General features: G+C 41.3%; 1 protein-coding gene across 4 annotated transcripts in view; it reads left to right on the top strand.

Annotated features, from left to right (window-relative positions):
• The first annotated feature begins 806 nt into the window (after positions 1 to 806).
• Positions 807 to 19,949, top strand: part of FHAD1 (forkhead associated phosphopeptide binding domain 1) — a 60,217-nt gene continuing 41,074 nt past the window's right edge. For 2 of the 4 annotated variants that reach the window (XM_074934065.1, XM_074934062.1), the window contains exons 1-9: positions 807 to 945; positions 2,854 to 2,936; positions 4,066 to 4,177; positions 5,467 to 5,673; positions 12,742 to 13,015; positions 14,764 to 14,837; positions 15,315 to 15,542; positions 17,535 to 17,658; positions 18,620 to 18,750. In XM_074934065.1, the coding sequence (XP_074790166.1) occupies positions 4,082 to 4,177; positions 5,467 to 5,673; positions 12,742 to 13,015; positions 14,764 to 14,837; positions 15,315 to 15,542; positions 17,535 to 17,658; positions 18,620 to 18,750 (1,134 nt within the window). In that variant the 5' untranslated portion in view covers positions 807 to 945; positions 2,854 to 2,936; positions 4,066 to 4,081. The remainder of the gene's footprint in view (positions 946 to 2,853; positions 2,937 to 4,065; positions 4,178 to 5,466; positions 5,674 to 12,741; positions 13,016 to 14,763; positions 14,838 to 15,314; positions 15,543 to 17,534; positions 17,659 to 18,619; positions 18,751 to 19,949) is intronic. The other 2 variants (XM_074934064.1, XM_074934066.1) reach the window with 2 other exon arrangements.

Below are 19,949 nucleotides of genomic sequence, written 5' to 3'. Positions count from 1 at the left end.
ATGGGCTTTTGGTCTGACCCAGTGTGGCCGTTCTAATGTTCTTAGCGGAGGTGAAGGGTTCTGGACTGAAAACCTTACAATTTGAAACAGCATCCCTCTTCTCCCCCAAAGACTGGGGGGGGGGGGGGGAGAAGGAATACAACTTCCAAGCACTGGGGGCAGGGGGCGAGTCCATGCACTGTGTAATCTTTATAATTATGACCCCTTTTGAAGTCCCACGTTTTATTAGTAGGGCTTATCCCCCTCAGGTGACCAGACTGCAAATGTGAAAAATCAGGGTGTGTGTGTGTGGGGGGGGGCGGGATAATAGGAGCCTATATAAGAAAAAGACCCCAAAATCGGGACTGTCCCTATAAAATCAGGACATCTGGTCACCCTACATCCCCCTCCCCTCGCGGCCTCACCTGGTGCTGTAGTTTTCCCGTTCCTTGTTCGCTATTTTGTCCCCGAAAAACTATCACTCAAAAGGGGGGCCCTGGGCGGGAGGCCGCTAAAGGGTGAGCCCCCCCCCCCATCTCACCCCGTCAGCGCTGCCTGCGCTTAGCCCTGGAGCTGGGCCCATGTCGTCTCTCCCCTTTGCCCTCCCCAAGAGCAAGGCCCTGGCCCTAGCCCCAGCCTGGCTGCAACCCGCGCTGTGTGGGCCCCAGCCCGGGCCGCGGCGGCCCCCCGAGCGCAGCGCCAGGGTTGGGGCCTGCCGCCGCCCGCTCGGAGGTGCAGCCCTAGGCCGTGGGGGGCCGGCCGGGTGCCTGCCCGCAGCCCGGCTCCGGCTCCCGCCCCGGCCCCGAGCGCCGGGGCGGCCTCCCCGCTTAGCCTCCGCCTCGGTTGCCTCGGAGACCCGGGTAACACAAGAGGCCTAGCACCGCCTCAGGCCGGACCAGGCGCGGCCCGGCTCGACGAGGGGACGCCCCCGGGGCCCTAGTGCCGGCAGCGGCCTCGCCAGCGCTGGTGAGTGGGGGCGAGCTGGGGCTGGGGGCGCCCCAGTGCACGGCCCAGCCCGAGGGGCTATCACAGGGACTCCCGAGGGGGCCCAAGATGGAGCAGGCCCCCTCTGGCCTGAGGGGCAAGACTCCCCTCGCCCCCTCTGGGATGACTGGTCCCCTTGGGGCCCTGCCACCCCCACCTGGCGAGGCTCCCGCTGTCCCGAGGGACCCCCCACTGACCCCAGGCACGCCCTTGTGCCGGGCCGCCACTGACCTCGAGGAGACACCGGGCAAGGCTCCCACTGGCATGGCCAGTCTCCTTCGGCGCGACCCCCGCCGATGTGAGGGGTCCCCTCGTGTAGTAATCCCACCAACTCCACTGCCTGCATCGTGCCAGGCTCCTATGGAGCTCCACAGGGGTGCCCGCCCCTTCCCACCCCCGGGCGAGGTGCCCACTTACCCAAGAAACCCATGTCGGTGGCATCCCTCTTGCCCCCAAGGGCCTTGTGGAGAGGAACGGTGCCCTGTGCTAAGCCATCGCCTCGCAATTAAGGGCTCTGTGGAGGATAAAGGGTTGTTTCTGAGACTCCCTGGTGCAGTACGGTACAGGCTGTTTTGCGGGTGGGCTAGAAATCTGCCAGGGACACAGGCTGCCACTCTACACAAAGGGTTACAAACAATAGGTGCGGTAGTGTGTGTGAGATCCAGCATATCGCCACACAAACAGCTTCAAAACTAAGGCCAGGCCTATGCACAAGATTATGTACAGGGATAACTATATCCGGTAGGGGGTGTGATATAGTTATACCGGTCAAACACCTAGTGTGGACACAGTTATACCCATTCAATGATGCCTTATTCTGTTATAGATTATTATTCCACTTCCTGATAGGAATAAGCTGTCCTGGTATAAGCACATTTATACCAGTACAGCAGAATCCCCACTAGGGAAGTTGTACCATTTTAATTATAGGTTTCAGAGTAACAGCCGTGTTAGTCTGTATTCGCAAAAAGAAAAGGAGTACTTGTGGCACCTTTGAGACTGACCAATTTATTTGAGCATAAGCTTTCGTGAGCATCCGATGAAGTGAGCTGTAGCTCACGAAAGCTTATGCTCAAATAAATTGGTTAGTCTCTAAGGTAACACAAGTACTCCTTTTCATTTTAATTATAGTTAGAGCAGGACAACTGAGTTAAGGTTGACAGACACCAATGCACCGTAAAAAGCAAAGAAATAAGCAGGCTAGTGATTCATCACCATGTTCTGCTTGCTAGTTTCCCTTCTCACCCTTGGTTATTGCCCTTCTACTACCCAAAGCCCAGAATTCCCCCACACATTATCCTGAGCCAATGGCTCTCAACCTTTCCAGACTACTATGCCCCTTTCAGAAGTCTGATTTGTCTTGTGTACCCCAAAGTTTCCCCTCACTTGAAAACGACTTGCTGACAAAATCAACATAAAAATACAAAAGTGTCACAGCACACTATTACTGAAAAGTTGCTTTTACTTTCTCATTTTTTCATATACTTATAAAATAAATCAATTGGAATATAAATATTGTTCTTACATTTCAGTGTATAGTATTTAGAGCAGTATAAACAAGTCATTGTCTGTTTGAAATTTGTATTTATATTAAGTTTGGTAGTGCTTTTTATGTAGCCTGCTGTAAAACTAGGCAAATAGCTAGATGAGTTGATGTACCCCATGGAAGACCTCTGTGTACCCCCAGGGGTACATGTACCCCTGGTTGAGAACCATTGTCCTGAGGAACCAATGGCCCCTTGAACTCTGACCACTTTTCTGTAGAAACTTGAGATATAGCCCTCCCTTGCAGGTACACATATCCTAGAATATCCTCTCTCCACATGATTTTTGCATGATTATGTATCCCTTGGACGCCACATAAGCTGCCACCCTTCTGCTTTTCCACAGCCTCGTGAGAGGAAGTGGGGCAGCATTGACTCCCAAACCACTCTCTCTGCTTTCCAGCAATGGATCCAATGATGGTATATTAGGTTAGTGCATGTAGCTTTACATTTGGAGACCTTAACAGCTCTTCATGCCCTCCTTCAAATTATACATATTAAACTCTGCTGCACTCTCAATATTTGCTGTGTAATTTTCAGTATCATAGTACAAGCTTTTCCAATGACGTGTAGCTTTAGTTTGTTTGCTAAGTGGTGTTATTCTCATTCCTGTCTATGGATATAAAAGGTATGTTTGTATATAGTGGAATACAAATGAATAGTTTCTCCAGTGCTTCTTGAACAGAGGATTTGTCATAGGCTACGTGGGCAAATGGTTGTTGGAGAACCTTGTTTAAAATTGGTAGCACATCACTGATGAACTGTGAAATGCATTTCAAAATGATGTGCAGAACTTATACCAGCAGAAGTATGAATTCTGTGCATAGGGCACTTGCAGGACTGAACACAAAGTTTTTAAGCAGAATTGATATTTTACAGATGAAATTCACTGTGGGAGGTAGTGATCTTTTTGGTGTGATGTCAGCTGCATAGGATACCAATTTTGCAGAGGGTACACAAATTTCTCACCCTGCTGTGAATGTTAGATCTCCTAAAGTGACACTGTCAGCTAGTCTAGGTTGCAAGTGGGGAAACAAATTTACAAAGAAACATTGGTAATGATGTTTTTAAAAGGTCAATAAAAGCATTTCCTTGTTTGGATCTAAATATTTTCACCCTGCATGAAACCCAAACATTGCAGCATCTGTTAGTGACCGAGAAAGTGAACTTGACCAGTCTCTAGATGCCTCTCAGTCTCAAAGTGAAGTTCTGAAAGTATCCAAATAGCATGAATGGTATAAAAAGTAAATCAGATATTTAAAATTCTTTCTGTCTTAGGATGGGATTTGAATTTTAATGATAAATGGATGCCTAACTCTCTCAGGCGGTCTTGAAAATTTGTTTTAAATTTTTTTTTTTTAGTTATACAGGGTAGAGAATTTGTCTTTAATTTTAATTTCAATCTGACAGCATCCCTGTAAATAAATTACGATATTTCTTCTATGTTATTTGATACTGTTCATTTAAGCTATTTAAAATGTTTTGACTGTAGTAATTGCAAAAGTGCATTGGATAACACTTAGAAATTGAGTTTTTTTAAAAAAATAAAACCTTACAGATAAAAAGAAGAGACAATGAAAGCCTTTTTAAAAAGTTCAGATGGTGTTTTTATGCTGAGAGCAAAAGTAACTACTATAGGAAGACATGAAGATTCAGATCTCGTTCTGAAGGTATAAGCATAAAATTTATTTTCATTATTATTCTTTACAGCACTTACTCTTACTTAACTTCATTACCCCATTTATAATAATTCCAGTCTTTCTTAGTCAGCAGTGGTTTATTTGATTTCATTTAGAGCAACAGGGATGAAATGGCAATTAGAGAACCTGTTTAAATATTTAAATTAGACAACCAAAAGAGAGAGGAATTATTTGATATGGGTTAGGGTCATATAACATGAAGCAACAGCCTGAAAACAGCCTCCTAAAAATAGGAAAACTTAACATAGACATTAGGAACCACCAGTTCAATTAGACAACTCAATAATTTGCCAAGGAGGTTGCTTAAATACCATCATTACAGGTGTTCATACATGAACTAGCTCTTACACTTAGAAAAGGATAGGGTATTATAGAAAATTATACCTCAGTAGTGCTAGGGACTAGATCCAAAGCCCACTGAAGTCAATGGGAATCTGTCCTGTGACTTTGGTGGGCTTTGAATCAAGCCCTATGTGAATAAGGGTTGGATCAGAATGTCATTTTACAGCTGTTTCATCTGTGATTAAGTTTAAGATCACAATTAAAAATAGTCCCTGTTCTGAGATTAGTTTACTAAAAACCACAGATGTCTCTATACAGGAGGGTTTTTAAACCAGGAGCATACATTAGTGTAGCACTCTACAGTAAGTGTCAAGGATGCTTTACACTACAGAGAGGAAAAAAGACAGGTTCTTGCTCCAAGTAGCTTACAATCTAGGGTCCTGATACTGCAAACATTTGCATATGTGAGTAGTAGTCCCACTGAGTTCAATGGAAGTACTAAATGTACAAAAAAGTTACTCGTGTTTTAAGTGTCTGTAGTATTGGGGCCTAGGTTGGATATGAAATAATATGCTATAGAGAAAGATCACAAGAAGCAAGGGGGAGGGAAAAGTTCTTAAAATCATACCTTCATTATTATCATATGCATCTTTCTGTAACATCAGTTATCCATTTTTATTGCTGGGATCTTGTATGTTTTGGTACCTATTCAGATGACCTGACTAACTTATAAAATGCAAAAATGTGAAGCTTTTAAAAAAAAATCTAGCCATTGAACAAAATAGAAAAAAATACTGTATCTTGCATAATAGATGAGTAATCAGCAGCCATTTTGACTACCTCTGAGCCAAAACATATTATGGTATGATATTAGCCAGATGAGACAAAGCAAAATAAATCCCAGCAAAATCCCCATTGTGATCCATAACTCTGAGAAATTCTTTGCACTGATTTCTGAAACTGTTATCCAATTTCAGTCTGTAGGTATTGAAGATCACCATGCAGTCATTGAATTCAGTGATTCAGAAAGCAGCTTTGTTCTTCAAGATTTCAACTCTCTTCATGGCACTTTCGTTAATGATTGCCATATACAGAATGCAGCAGTGAAAGTGGGTGCAGGGGATATTCTGCGCTTTGGTTCAGGAGGAACATCCTATGAGCTAGTGATAGAAAACACTTCTCAGGTATTGTCCCATGAGTGGATAACATCTTCCTATTTTGTAAGGTAGCTGCATATGAGTGTCTGCTCCAGGGGTGACATTCTGGCCCCTTTGAGGAGTTTTCACCCAAGACCTTTTAGAAATTCCTTTTTTAATTAATTTGTTCCCCTCTTATGCCAATGTAAGAATAATGCAGAGTGGAACCTGTCAGATGTGTAAAATCTAGAACTGAGCAATGGACAACCCTCCTTATTTATAAAAGTAAATATATTGATACAAAGAATGGAGTGAAATGTTTGGTAAAAAATGGGCTGAAATTGCGGAAGTCTGACTGGATTTGTTAATCATGTGACTATACCAAATGACCATTTCCTTGGTCCTGTTCAGTATCTCATTTCTCAGGTAAATCTCCCTTTGACATCAAGCTACAATGTGAAATAAGCCTCCAATAGCTATGCATTTGGTTACATTTAAAACCCAAACATATTACTATATTAATATACCAGAAAAACAAAAACTAAAACATTCTGCTTATTTTATTAGTTGTTTCCCTCTCTCATGTTTCTACCTCTTGTAATGTCTGCATTTCTGGTCCTTTTTTCCATTTCTGGTCCTCACCTTGTAGTTCTCACTCATTTTCAGTATTATTATGTACTAGAGGGTCACACACCAGGGGCTCCTTGCATACCTCCATTTCTCACTCCACAACTCGCTGTGTGGTGCCTTCCCATCCTCCTCTGTTTCAGGGACTCTGTGTCACTTCTGCCAGCACCAGGGGATCTGTGTGCCTCCCATTTCTCCTGTCATTCCAGGTTCTCCCATTCTCCCCCACACAAACCAGTGGCTCTGGGTTTATCTCCATTTTCACTTCCCCGTATACCTTTCATCCCCATCCCTCCCTGCCTTTTCCCCTATGGCAGGAGGTCTGTATGCTTCTCCTTCTTCCACACTGGCTCCATCAGTCTCCCACCACCACCAACAGAGGCCCTCTGCACTATGACAATTGGGGGTCCCCCATCTTTCCTGCTGCCAGGGGAATGAAAGGCCCCAGGGAGGGTGTCTGGTCCTGCCTCCGGTGCTAGGTGCGAAGCCATGGGGGGTGTTGGAGTGTGAGCTCACCCCAAACTCACCCCCAGCAGCTTCTGTGCTGTAGTGCTGGCCTAGCTCCCTGATCCAGCCCATTGGCTCTCCTCACAGTGTTCAGGCAATGCCCCATGTCTGCGATGCCCTGCCCCCTTTCTGACCCCGTTTATTTTTTCTGGTGGCTGAGGAACTGTGCAAGTGCACCCAGTGCATATTGGTTAATCCAGGCCTGACACTAAGGGTTCTGTGTGCCCCTCCATTATGATCCCATTGTGCTAGGTGCTGTACAAACAGCACAAAACAATGGTCCATGCCCAAGGAGCTTCTTTTCTCTTCCTTCTGTTTTTCCCCCTCATCCTTCTCTTTGCATGTTCCATGTTCCCCTTCTCTGATACTCACTTCCTTAACTAGTACAGTGGGTGTACTTTAAAAGGTTTTATTGCATTGAGAGATATTGCCGGTTCCAGCTGTAAACCCTGTTTTAGGTATAGGTAGGGCCCTACCAAATTCACGGCCATGAAAAATGTGTCACTGACCGTGAAATCTGGTCTCCCCCTGTGAAATTTCGTCTTTTGTGTACTTTTACCCTATACGATACAGATTTCATGGGGAGACGAGCGTTTCTCAAATTGGGGGTCCTGACCTAAAAGGGAATTGCAGGGGAGTCACAAGGTTATTTTAGGGGGGTTGCGGTATTGCCACTGTTACTTCTGCCCTGCTTTCAGATTTGGGTGGCTGGAGAGCAGTAGCTGTTGGCCAGGCGCCCAGCTCTGAAGGAAGGCAGTGCACTGCCAGCAGCAGTGCAGAAGTAAGGGTGGCAATACAATATGATACCACCCTTTACTTCTGTGCTGCTGCCTTCAGAGCTGGGTGGCCAGAGAGCGGCGGCTGTTCACTGAGGGCCCAGCTCAGCAGTCAGCAGTGCAGACGTAAGGGTGGCAACACCATACCAGGCCATCCTTACTTCCGCAGGTGCTGGGCATGGTTCTGTCTTCAGAGCTGGGCTTCCAGCCAGCAGCCACTGCTCTCCAGCTGCCCAGCTCTGAAGGCAGCACCATCACCAGCAGCAGTGCAGAAGTAAGGGTAGCAGTACCGCAACCCCCCTCCAATAACCTTGTCACACACACACACACACACACACAGGCTCCTTTTTGGGTCAAGATCCCTACCGTTACAACACCATGAAATTTCAGATTTAAGTAGCTGCAATCATGAAATTTACGATTTTTTTAATCCTATGATCATGAAATTGATCAAAATGGACCATGAATTTTGTAGGGCCCTAGGTATAGGGCATGCATCTCAACACAGAGAGACTCTTTCAGAAATAAAGTATGATAATTGTACTTTAATCACAGCCTAGACATCTTACTCAGGTTTTAACATTTTATTTTTCAGAAAGTCAGCATAGCTAGATATGGTAGTGAGGCAAATTGTTTTCCGTTTGAGACGCCTTCTCTCTCAAAAGAGGGGGAAAGAAATGTTCGTGGATTCATTGTGAGAGGGAATTGGAAAATAAGAGGTCTTTAGCTCCACCTGCTGCACAATCTCAGGCCCTTCATTGAGAGGTTATATAACCTCCTGGCTTTTTCTTTGCCCCCAAATGCACTAGGGACAAGAAAAGTTAAGCCTCTAGAAAACTCAGAAATATCTCCAGTTTTTTCTGATTCTTCTTCAGAAGTACAGAGTATCCAAACTGGAAAATTCCCTTTTCAAGATGTGTTTTCAAAAGTTAAATGGTAGAAATAACAGATTATAAAAACGGTTACCTTTTGAAAATTGCACTTAAAAATTTGCGCTTTCAAACTCAAAAGTATACCTGGATTATATGTGATTACTTTATTAGCAATAGTATCATTCATGTCCTTAACATGAGACAGGCATCCAGCAAAGACACCATGTCACACCACAACTCTTGAACACAGTGTAAAATAAAAGCATTCACATGTATAGGAAATGACATTAAAAAAGGAACTGTAGTACTCCTGTCACCGGACAGTCAGCTAGTATCACCAAGATTTCAGGCAATTTATGTGGGAAGGAATTGATAAGAACCTGTAATACTTTTATTGCTCTGGGTCTTGAAGATCTCAAGAAATTGGAGATCTAGAAATCTTCCTTGAATAGGATAAAAAAACAATCTGATAGATTCAGGCTTGTCTTTGGAGACATGTCTCCAGAATTTGGGAAGGAGTGCTCAAATGCAGCAAGTAGCAAAGGATGTCGCAATAGTTTGTATTCCCATATTGCAAACATAGAAATGCTGCACTTCAAATAAATAGTCAAGGCCTAACTTTCCAAAATGGGTGACTTAATGGGGTGACATATTCTATCACTCAGACTAACATTGGGCACACAAAATGCACATTTATATTAACACTTTGCACGGTTATAACTCATTCCATCACAGTATCTTAAAGTGCTTTAGCAACATATAATAATTAAACCTCATATGCCCCCTGTAAATTAAGGAAGCATTACTTCTATTGTATGGATAGGGAAACTGAAGCAGGGAGCTGTTCAATGACTTATTCAAGGTCGCAGAGTGAATCAGTGGAGGAGCCAGGAGCAGAACCCAGAAATTCTCGTTCTCAATCCTGAGGTTTAAGCACTAGGCTACATTTCCTATACATAAATTAGATTTCAGAGTGGTAGCCGTGTTAGTCTGTATCAGCAGAAAGAACGAGGAGTACTTGTGGCACCTTAGAGACTAACATATAAATTATAAATTAGATTGTAAATTCTTCTGGGCAGGGACTGGGATTATCTCTGCTGTGTGTAGAGTGCCAAGCAAAATTAAGCCCTGATCTTGGGCCTCTAAGCACCACCTCAGTACACATAATAGTCCCTGAGTGCCAATTTGAGTATCCGGGTGCAGATTTTGGATGTCCTAGCCCAGTTTAGTAGTTTGGACTCTTCTCCCCAAAGATACACAGAGAGCTGATAACTGAAGAGAAAAATCCTGATTCTAGGTGATGAAACCAACTTGATGAACTAATGCAGTTAGAATTCCAATGCTGTGGCAGAAAAACTGTTTAAATAAAGTTTGTCCACACTAGAACATCAGGCATTTTCATTTAAAAAAATATTTTATGTACAATACATACTGACATGTACAATACATACTGACACAGAAACAGCACAACGGTGCCTTTTTAAAGCTTCAGGCTTTATGATTCCTTTTTGATATAATAGTTTTGATGTTTGACATTGTTCACTGTAGAGGATAAATCATGGTTAAGTTTCAGTGCACCAAGTACTTACTATATATATAAAAAGATGATTGTCCCTTTTTTTTAGTATTAAAAGTGAAACAATTTTTTAATTATAATTGTATAAGATGTTAAATTATTCAATCCTGAACAAAACAAATGTGTAGCCCTGAAATTACAAATACATTTTAAAGGCAAATAAAAGTCTTTTTTTTTTAACCTGTCAAGATCTGAGCATCACAAACACCTATACAGAGTGAGGTGCTGCATTCATAATGCTGCTTTAGGTGTGTATGATGTTATCAATTCTTGCAGGGGAAACATTGGACCCTGAAATTGGGTCTGGGCAGGTAAGTAAAAGAGGACATTATTTTCACATTGTTTGCTTCAGATTTTATTTATAATTTTTTAATTCATGCATGCATTTTGTTTGAGACTTAGGATCTTTTTTGTATGTATTTTAAAAGTATTTCAGTTCACCTTAAGTCAGTGTTTCCCAAGCTTGAGACGCCGCTTGTTCAGGGAAAGCCCCTGGCGGGCTGGGCCGGTTTGTTTACCTGCTGTGTCCGCAGGTTCGGCCAATTGCGGCTCCCACTGGCCGCGGTTTGCTGTGCTCGGCCAATGGGGGCTGCAGGAAGCGGCGTGGGCCGAGGGACGTACTGGCTCACGAAAGCTTATGCTCAAATAAATTTGTTAGTTTCTAAGGTGCCACAAGTACTTCTTATATTTCCACAGTGTCACAGAGCAAAAGATAAACTCTGAGGAGTCAATTGCTAATGCCTCAGTGGTAAACAGATTTAAAAGAATAAAACAGACAAAATATTGTTTGTCTCCCAAAGTGGTTATATTTTTCCAGCTGCAGCTAGGCCACAATCAAGAGATTCTTTGAGTCCAGCCTCTTCCTTTGCTTGGAAAATCAGTCATGTAGTGTTCAGAGTAAAGACCTGTATCCAGAAAGGATGGTGTTAAAGAATGATAGTTGGAGGAACACTGAAGTCCAGGGAGCAATATTAGCCTTTGCCTGAAAACTTGGGTGGCTGTCTAGAGAGATACCTGACTCACCCTTTCTGTGGAAGGATACAAGTCTGATGACCAAAGCACTTGATTTCATGGGCCATACAGCTGATAAACTCAGGCTCTCCCCTTTCCAAATTCTGGGACATGTCCTGTAGCAAGGGAAGTGTTGTACAGCATGCTTACTGTTTGCCAGTGGAGTCATCCCTTTGTGGAAGGTCCAGCTTCTTCTAGAGGTGGGTCAAGTTAGCAGTGTTTAGTTGTGGCTCAGGATTAGGGTTGGGTTCAGGTTTAATGCTGAACCAGGGATAGGGTTTGGATAGGATGGATTATAGCTCACAAGACTTTGGCAGTTTTCATCAGAATTCAGTCACAACCAAACTGGAAACTAGACCTCTCTTGATTTTGGATCTGACCCAAGACTGAAACCACAGGCCAGGTTTGTATTCCAGGGCAGGAATATAAACCCACAGCATGAAATTAAAAGGAATTGGAATTCAGAGCTTCAGTTTTGGCTCATCTCTACAACAATTGAAAGGTGCTCTAATTAACAGATAAGCATGCAGTGCCCTACATAATTTCTCTGACATGTAGGGCTATCAGGCTGGATAAATCTGATCTCCAGCCAGGTGTCCTCATGGGGATTTCAGAATACCAAATGACGGATTAAGATAGGGGTTCTCAAACTGGGGGTCATGAACCCTCGGGGGTCATGAGGTTATTACATGGGGGTCGTGGGCTGTCAGCCTCCACCTCCAAATCCTGCTTTGCCTCCAGCATTTATAACAATGTTTAATATAAAAAAAATTGTTTTTAATTTATAAAAGGGGGTCGCACTCAGAGGCTTGCTGTGTGAAAGGGGTCACCAAGACAAAAGTCTGAGAACTGCTGAAGAAAATAGCCTCCAGTTTAGTCTCCTGTCCACAGCACAGTGTTGTTGCTCACAAACCATTTGCTTAACCACTTTATTTGGCATAGTTTCCTTCATACAATTACCCCAGGGTACAAACGTTTATTCAGTTTCTCTGAACATGGGTTTGCATCCATTGTCTCAAAGTGAAACTTTGCCAAAATGCCAGGATTTTGGGTTGAAATCATGCAGACCAGTGGTTTCCATATGAAACCATAACCCAACCACAAAGTTTATGAATACCTAGCCAGATTTGCCTCCAAAGATCCACAAACTTGATATGATTGGTACGAACCAGTATTGTTTGTGTAAAGGAAATTTGTGCTTTGTAGTCTACTAGAATTCTTAAATCCTGTCAATAATATAATGGATAAAAGAGAACCAGTTTGACTTTTACAAAGTCTTGACAAAATTCTGCACAAGAGTTGATTAAGAAACTCAGGCCTTGGCCAGTAGTCACTTAAGGACATGCCTAACTTTAAGCACATGAATAGTTTGAAAGACTTCATTTAATTGTTGTCATAGCAAAGTATGCCAACAGAGCATCGGGATGAGTTTTACTAGTATTGATGTTGTACAGATATTCATGTATGATCTGGAAAAAAGGTGAATCAAGAGGTGGCAGATTTTGTAGATGACAATAGTTTAGAGAAGACTCTGAAGAACTACGAAAAGACCAAACAAAGCTAAGTGATTAGGTGGCATGATGAAAGATGAAATTCAAAGTTGAAAATGGCAAGGTGATGCAGGTTGATTTGAATTTTTCTTCTCTTCATACATGTTGCAGTATGTATTAATATATAACATACACACACTGTATTAAGTAATTTTTTCCCACCCTCTGTACAAGATTGCATTTTTTCCCCCCTGCAGATGTCTTGCCCACCAATGAAACATCGCACAGCATGGCCCGGGCAGCTCCAGTTAATTTCAGAGATAAAACTTTATACCCCTTCAACAGCTCCTCCTCAGCTTCCTTTCCTCCAGTCTCAGCACCCATCCAGTGTTCACAACAGTTGGATACATGGAACAAATGGAACTACGCCCCATCCACCAAACAGAAAAAGACCTGTGAGTGCTTGGGGGAGAAGTATGACTTCTTCTTTCTCTCCAGATACTTTCAATAGGCCTACTGCAGTCAGACAAGGTATTTCAACGTGCTTTCATTATTAACCCTTTATATAGCATTGCACAGTAGTAAAGTTGATCATGACTTCCATGCAAAATGATGTTTTTTCACATGTATCTACTTGTCAGTCTACAGAAGGATTGACAGGACTGATTCTCCTCTCACACTAGTTTCACAGGTCCACTGACCTTGGTGGAGATACTTCTGACTTACATTGGCAAGTGACAGGAGAATTAGGCATGCAGACCCAATCCAGTGTCGATGGAGTTGTTGCATTGTCTTCAGTGGGCATTGGATCAGGTTCATAGTATAGAATTGCTGTTTAGTTTTCAAGTACATAAAAGGTTGTTGCAAGGAGGAGGGAGAAGAATTGTTGTTCTTAACCTCTGAGGATAGGACAAGAAGCAGCAGGCTTAAATTGCAGCAAAGGAGATTTAGGTTGGACATTAAGAAAAACATCCTAACTGTCAGGGTGGGTAAGCAGTGGAATAAATTGCCTAGGGCGGTTGTGGAATCTCCATCATTGGAGATTTTAAAGAGCAGGTTAGACAAACACCTGTCAAGGATGGTCTAGATAATACTTAGTCCTGCCATGAGTGCAGGGGACTGGACTAGATGACCTCTCGAGGTCCCTTCCAGTCCTATGGTTCTATGAAAGTGTAACTTGCTCTGTTACTACTTACTGTGTTTTCCATTGGTGATACATTCAACTGTTACATCTGGTGGTTGGGGTAACTTTGTTTTCTCTTTTGATCTGTGGTTATCAGCCGTTCTCATTGGGAGTGAGTTAAAAATAGAGCCATATCTTGCATATATTTTCTAAGTGTAAAGAACAGGACAATGTCATGGCTAAGGAAAGGTTCTAGAGGGTTTAAACCCAAATACAACTGGAAAAGCTGAACCAAGTTTTTAACCATGGTTGGCATATTGTATAAGAATTTGCATGCCAACAAATTTTAGGGCCATATGATAGCTAGACTTGGTAATGTCCCTAACTCTACTGTAGTCCCTAACACTATAGCATGACATTAATTAAATATTTATTTTTCTTATTCTTGTTTTTATACATATAGTAATACAAAAGATTAAACAGCATATCATCAAATTGAATTGAAATTGAAATTGTTTCAGACAAAAAAGCATTGCTGCACAATCATGCCAGCACAACAGAAAAGCAGTGATGGAGGAAAACACTTAAGCATGTGTTTAACTGAATTTTTAAGGTCATTGAAGTTAATGGGACTTACACTTAGCTCTGAGCATGTGCTTATGCTTAAGTGCTTTCCTGAATAGTGGTGGACTGAAGCTTAAATGCTTTTCTTAATCAGGGCCAAAATGATCCATATTCTGTATTTCATAATGTTATAGGTTATATAGTCATAGTTATTCATATGCCATATGTCATAACATTATAGCTAGTATATGCATAGTTGTTCAATGTTGCATATTCAGAAAAACATTCAGACATTATATCTACTCCTCCTCCACTCGAGGATTTTTTTTATCTTGAAACTATATTATACTTCACTGTTTATATAGTTTGTTTATGCCAGTGAATGTCATTTATTATAACATTTTATTATTATTCTGCAATTGGATAAAAAGCATAGGTACTAAAATGATGGTTGCTTTGGAAATGCTTGTAGACAAACTAGGGAGGTAAAGATGCATTAATCCTAATCAGAACAGGCACTTGTGTTGAATTTCTGTGCAAGTCATTAGAAGCCCCTTTTATTTTTTATATTCAATCTTGACAAATGTACCAGGAAATGGACAATCTGGAGCAAGTGGAGTTCCATTATCAGGAAGTCATCATATGGATTTACTTCTTCAGGAAAAGGTGATGTATGAATGTGACATGGAGGTAGATCACAAAAATATTGTTTATATCAACAGGAATATATTGAAACAAATATTGTGATTGGTGGGCAAACAAAGCAGAAATGCTATACAAATAGGGTCTTTAAATGACTAATAGTAAAATTCCCTTCACGCACATCAGTGTAGAGTAACTGATTTTGAATGGGGCTACACACATGAGTGAGAATTACTATGTGGACAAAGGAATGAGATGTCTTGGAGCTAGTGAATTTCAGGGTGAGAAACTGTAAGGTAGCAAATGTGAGTATCTGAAATTTTGTTTTAAAGTTGTTGGACTACCACTATATTTTAATAATACTAGAATGAGCAAGTGTAGTGTTTTGGAGACAGAAAATTTATCATAAAATAAAATAAAATAATTTGAAAACCTTTTTTGGAATAGGCACAATGTTGTATCCACATTTGTGTATAATATTCAAATTTATTCTGCATGTAGGATGAAATAATTCTGAAAATGAAAGATGAAATCAGTTGTCTCTTGGGTTTTGAAAGTGAGTCAAAACATAAAGATACAGTGATAGCCAATCTTCGGGATGAAATTGCAGTGATGACAAAGAAGATGGCTCAAGCTGCTAGGAATGATGTCGAGTTTACTCAAAAACTACTGACCTTTGAGCAAGATATTGAAGCAAAGACAGGAGAGATTAAAGCCTTGAAAGAACAGGTATTGAACTCGTAATGGGACACTGTCAACTTTAATTAGACTCCTTTGTGAATTTTTTTTTTTTTTACTAACAATTGTTGCTAGAAACAAAAGAGCTTAGAGGAGAAAAAGGGCTGGGTTTTTTTTTCAGTTTGTTCACCTTTTTGACAACCCTTTGTATATAGACACTGTTTCCCCTGCATAGACAGTTAGTTAGCTTCCTGATTTGTTTGTGTGTGTCTTTCATACAACAACAGGAGAGAGAACACATTTTTAAAATATGGAAATCTGATTGAAAAGCTATATAAATTGGGAGGGTGGCTGGAAGGCAAGTATAATATCTGAAACTACTTTTAAGACATTTTTATGTTGACTGTATTTCAAGATGTCCGTGTCCCTTTTAAGCTTTGTGTTCATGTGAATGCACACAGCGATAAAGAGCAAGGAAAGAGCAATACTGAAAATCGGATACATAAGACAGAATTATTGCTATACAGAGCGTTGGTGATTGTTTTCAGTGAGTTGTCAGCAGCTCTGGTTTTGTATTATGCTGAAGACGATATATTGCAGGTAGAGCTGCTCACTCCCCCAGTGGACTCCTTCAAACGGTCTACTTATCCGCTCTGAATTAGGCTCATGAAACCAATTATTTTAACAATGGGAAATTTATATTTCCTCCCTTCTTATTATCTCTTTGGCCATGAGATGCAAAAGTAGACTGCAAAGTTTCATCTTCACTCATGACAGCCAGGAGGTAATGTGGCTGATCTTTATTTGCATTAGAAAATGTACATGACTTTGAGTGCTTTCAGTAAGTTATTATCTGAAATATTTTGTTCTTGACAATTAGCTGAAGACTCTCGAAAAAAACATATAAACCAATGACCTTGAAATACTAGCCTTACTCCTCCTGTTGCTATAAGTTGGCCCATGATATATAAATCCTTTTGACTTACTCATGCAAGCATCCATGGGGCTGCTCATGTGAGTTAGCTGAGAAGGATCTGTGATCTGTGGGTTTTTTTGTTTTTTTTCTGAATGTTTGACTGCTGGAATATTTCAGTAGCAGAGAGACTATTTGCCTTTTGTTTGTGCTTAGAGTAATCTTGGCTGAACCCTGCTCAGTTTGGATAAACTCTCAGGTTTGAATATTTGTCTAAACTATTCAAACCACTCAGGTCTGCAGAATTGGGTTGGAGATCTTGGAAAACAAGTTCACAAATGAAGCTTCTCATGCTTTTTTCCCAGTTGGAAATATCAAGTCAAGTTTATTAATAGCAACTTAGCCATAGTTCAATGCACAAAAATTAAAATATATTACAATAAAACTTAAAATGATATCCAGAATGATAAAATATTTAAAATATATGTACAAACCAATTAAAAAGAACAAAAACCAATTAAACCATATATAATCACTGTGCCACTTGCCTTTTCCTTATTGTAGCGGCTGACCATGCAAATAGGGCAACTGCTTGAATCACAGATACACTGTCAATTCCTAACAAATATTCAGTTTTCTAGAAACAGGCATCTGGGACAAAAACACAGAAAGCCATTTTGACCTCAAGTGGCAATACAAATTACAAAATCATAAGTAATGGGGTAGGTCTTCCACCTACCCAAAGCCCCATGGACAGAGGTGATTACATTTCTCAATGCCGTATATCAGATTTTTAAGTTAGTTGTCTGCGTAGATTGAAAACGGAGAGCTGTAAAGGCCCTCCTTAACTTGCTGTTGGACAGACTGTCTAAATATCTGGCATATCCATGGAGTTGGAAATGTAGCAAGAACACTTTTCTCATAGCAGCTTTTGATCACGACTGAATTGGGAAGTATGGACATGAGTGTATTTGATTAATTTAAACAAAAAGCCATTTAACTTATTTCAAACCTCAAAACAAGTCTGGTTCAAATGTAGAACAAAGGTAGGGTTTGTTTGACCTGAGCTGGTTCGCCCATTCCCTATTTAAGGTGACCAATAATTTATTTTCTTTGCATATCTTTTGTAGATCAGCAATCTGCAGAGAGATTCGAGCCAAGTCTTGTGCCATTCCCTCTCTGAAAGAGACTTAGAAATTGCAAACTTGAAAAAAGATGGTGAGAAGCTAAGGAGGAACCAAGCTCTAACTACAGGTATATTTCCTCTGGCATCTCAGGTAGTCTACTTTAATATGCAGTTTTTAGGGCTAGGATCACAGTTAATATAGTTTAGCAATGAAAATGTATACTTGAAAACTTCTCTGGCCAGAAATGATTTTTAGTGGCTTTGTGGACCTTCTAAAATTATTCGTCCCTTTTTTCTATTTCATTTTAACCTCTTTGAGGCTTACAGATATCTTCTGACAGAAGAACTAGTAGAGTAGAAATAAGGAACATTGGGACCTAAACCTGGGTGAGTTGTGGGACAGATGGTTTATTTAAAAAAAGAGGGGGAAAAACCCTGGAATATAAGGAACTGTTAGTCACTGTAGGTCAGACCCTCAGCTGTGTAATCAGTATAGCTCCACTAACTTCAGGGACACTACTGATTTACACCTACTGAGGATCCGGCCTCCTATGTCCAGTGTTCTGAACATCTCTCAAGGGCCCTGTCTCAGAGTGCAAACCATTTTCCAATTTCCAGCCTTCCTTTATATAATGATTTAGTAGTCAAAAGGACTTTAATATTTACACAAAATACTCAAGTGTTTTTATTTAAACAGTAGCTAACAATACAGTCCTGTTAGCGAAATCATTTCACTCCATCTCCGTTTTCCAAAAGCAAACAGAGTGTGTTATATTTACTTACACCAGTCCACAGGGACAAGTTATCAAAGTTTCAGACCTAAGCATAGTTTTTTCAAGAAAAACTGAGCTGTAAGAGAATTGTTCTTGCCCAAAGGAGCAAAGCACTGAATTCCTTGGGACTAATGGTCACACTAAATAACTCCCAGAGTGTGTGGACTAAATTTGGATCTGCTTTCAAAACCAGATATTGTTAATATATGCTAAATGTTTTTTCTTCTTTAGTGTTTATATGATGATGTTATTGTTTAGCAGGTTTTCATAACTGAAATGCCTTTGTATTCTTTGACCTAAATTATGTTCTTCACAGGACTGGTGACCAGTTTGCAAAGAGACATTTCAGCAAAAGAGCAGAGAATACTGCAACTAAAACTGAATGCAGATAAACTAAAGAAGGAAAACAGGGAGAAGGATAATCAGCTTGCAGTCATTTCTGCCAAGGTTGACACCCATGCTTATGTGCACTGTTATTTACTATACTACAAATGGTTCAGTAAAATAACAACAACAAAATGGACCCAATTCAACAACTCCACTGATTTCACCAGAGTTATACTGGAGCCAAATTTGGGCCAATGTCTATAGTTTTGATATCTGTACAGTAGTTTCATACTAGGCAAGAACTAAGAGTCAAGGAAATGGGGTATGTCCTGCCCACCCAGGACCCTAGGCACATCCTTGGGTGGCTGCAACCCATTTTGTTATGGCTTCTCTGCTATTGTTACTTGAGCTACCTTTGATTTAGCTAGATTAAAGCTAGCTCAGGTATGTCTACATAGTCTCAATCACACCACCTGATTTCAGTGCTGACATACCAGTGTCTCATCCTCTTATGCCAGACTTCAATTTTACCTATGCAGTTTCTGTATCAGTCTCAAATTTCATTCTGCTGTTCATGTAGATGTGCTTCGAGGATTGTTGTGTGGCTCTGGCACATTGAATCCCACTTGCCCTGCATGGTGAATTCCACTGAATAGCACTGAGTTCCTGTTAAAAGTACACCCCCTTACTGCAAGGCAGGTGAAAAACTCAGGCGCTAGCCGATATGTCTTTTTTTTTAATTCTCCTCCTTCCAATTTTAGCAACAGTGCTTTTTTTCAATCAAGTGAAAATCCTTTTCCTAGTCTGCATGGTCATTCTCTTCCAGTTCAGTGAACCTCTCCAAGATCCTCTCAAAGAAAGCGTATATAAGCTTGTGTCCAACAGGTTTGCTCACTCCCTTTGCTGTGCTACTCTGACTGCTCTGCTGCTCGGTTGTGGCCATATTATAGTAACGACAACACAACTATCCATTCACAAGAGACAATGGTGCCAAATTCAAAATTTTGCTGGCTTCCCACTTAATGCTATTGCTGCCTGTCCCCAAATCCAGTGGGAGCAGCCACTGATCTTCGTGGTACAAGAGTGCAAGAGAGCCATCCCGCATGCCCTGTACCCTGAAGAGCAAATCAACTACTCAGCAACCTCACCAGCGAACTTCTTAGTTCAGTCTGAGAGAAGAGTTCTATGGTTCCTCCAGCCACCTAAGAGGAATAGCATATTCCCTGATGGGTTGGACACCCTATCAGGAAGCCTTGGGGAGGGAAGAAAAGCCCAAGCAGGTGGGAGTAGATTTATTTGTGCATGTGAGCACGTTTGCG

Source organism: Natator depressus, chromosome 18, assembly GCF_965152275.1.
Source record: "Natator depressus isolate rNatDep1 chromosome 18, rNatDep2.hap1, whole genome shotgun sequence".
Classification (NCBI taxonomy): Eukaryota; Metazoa; Chordata; order Testudines; family Cheloniidae; genus Natator; species Natator depressus.
This window is presented reverse-complemented; position numbering and strand designations above follow the sequence as displayed.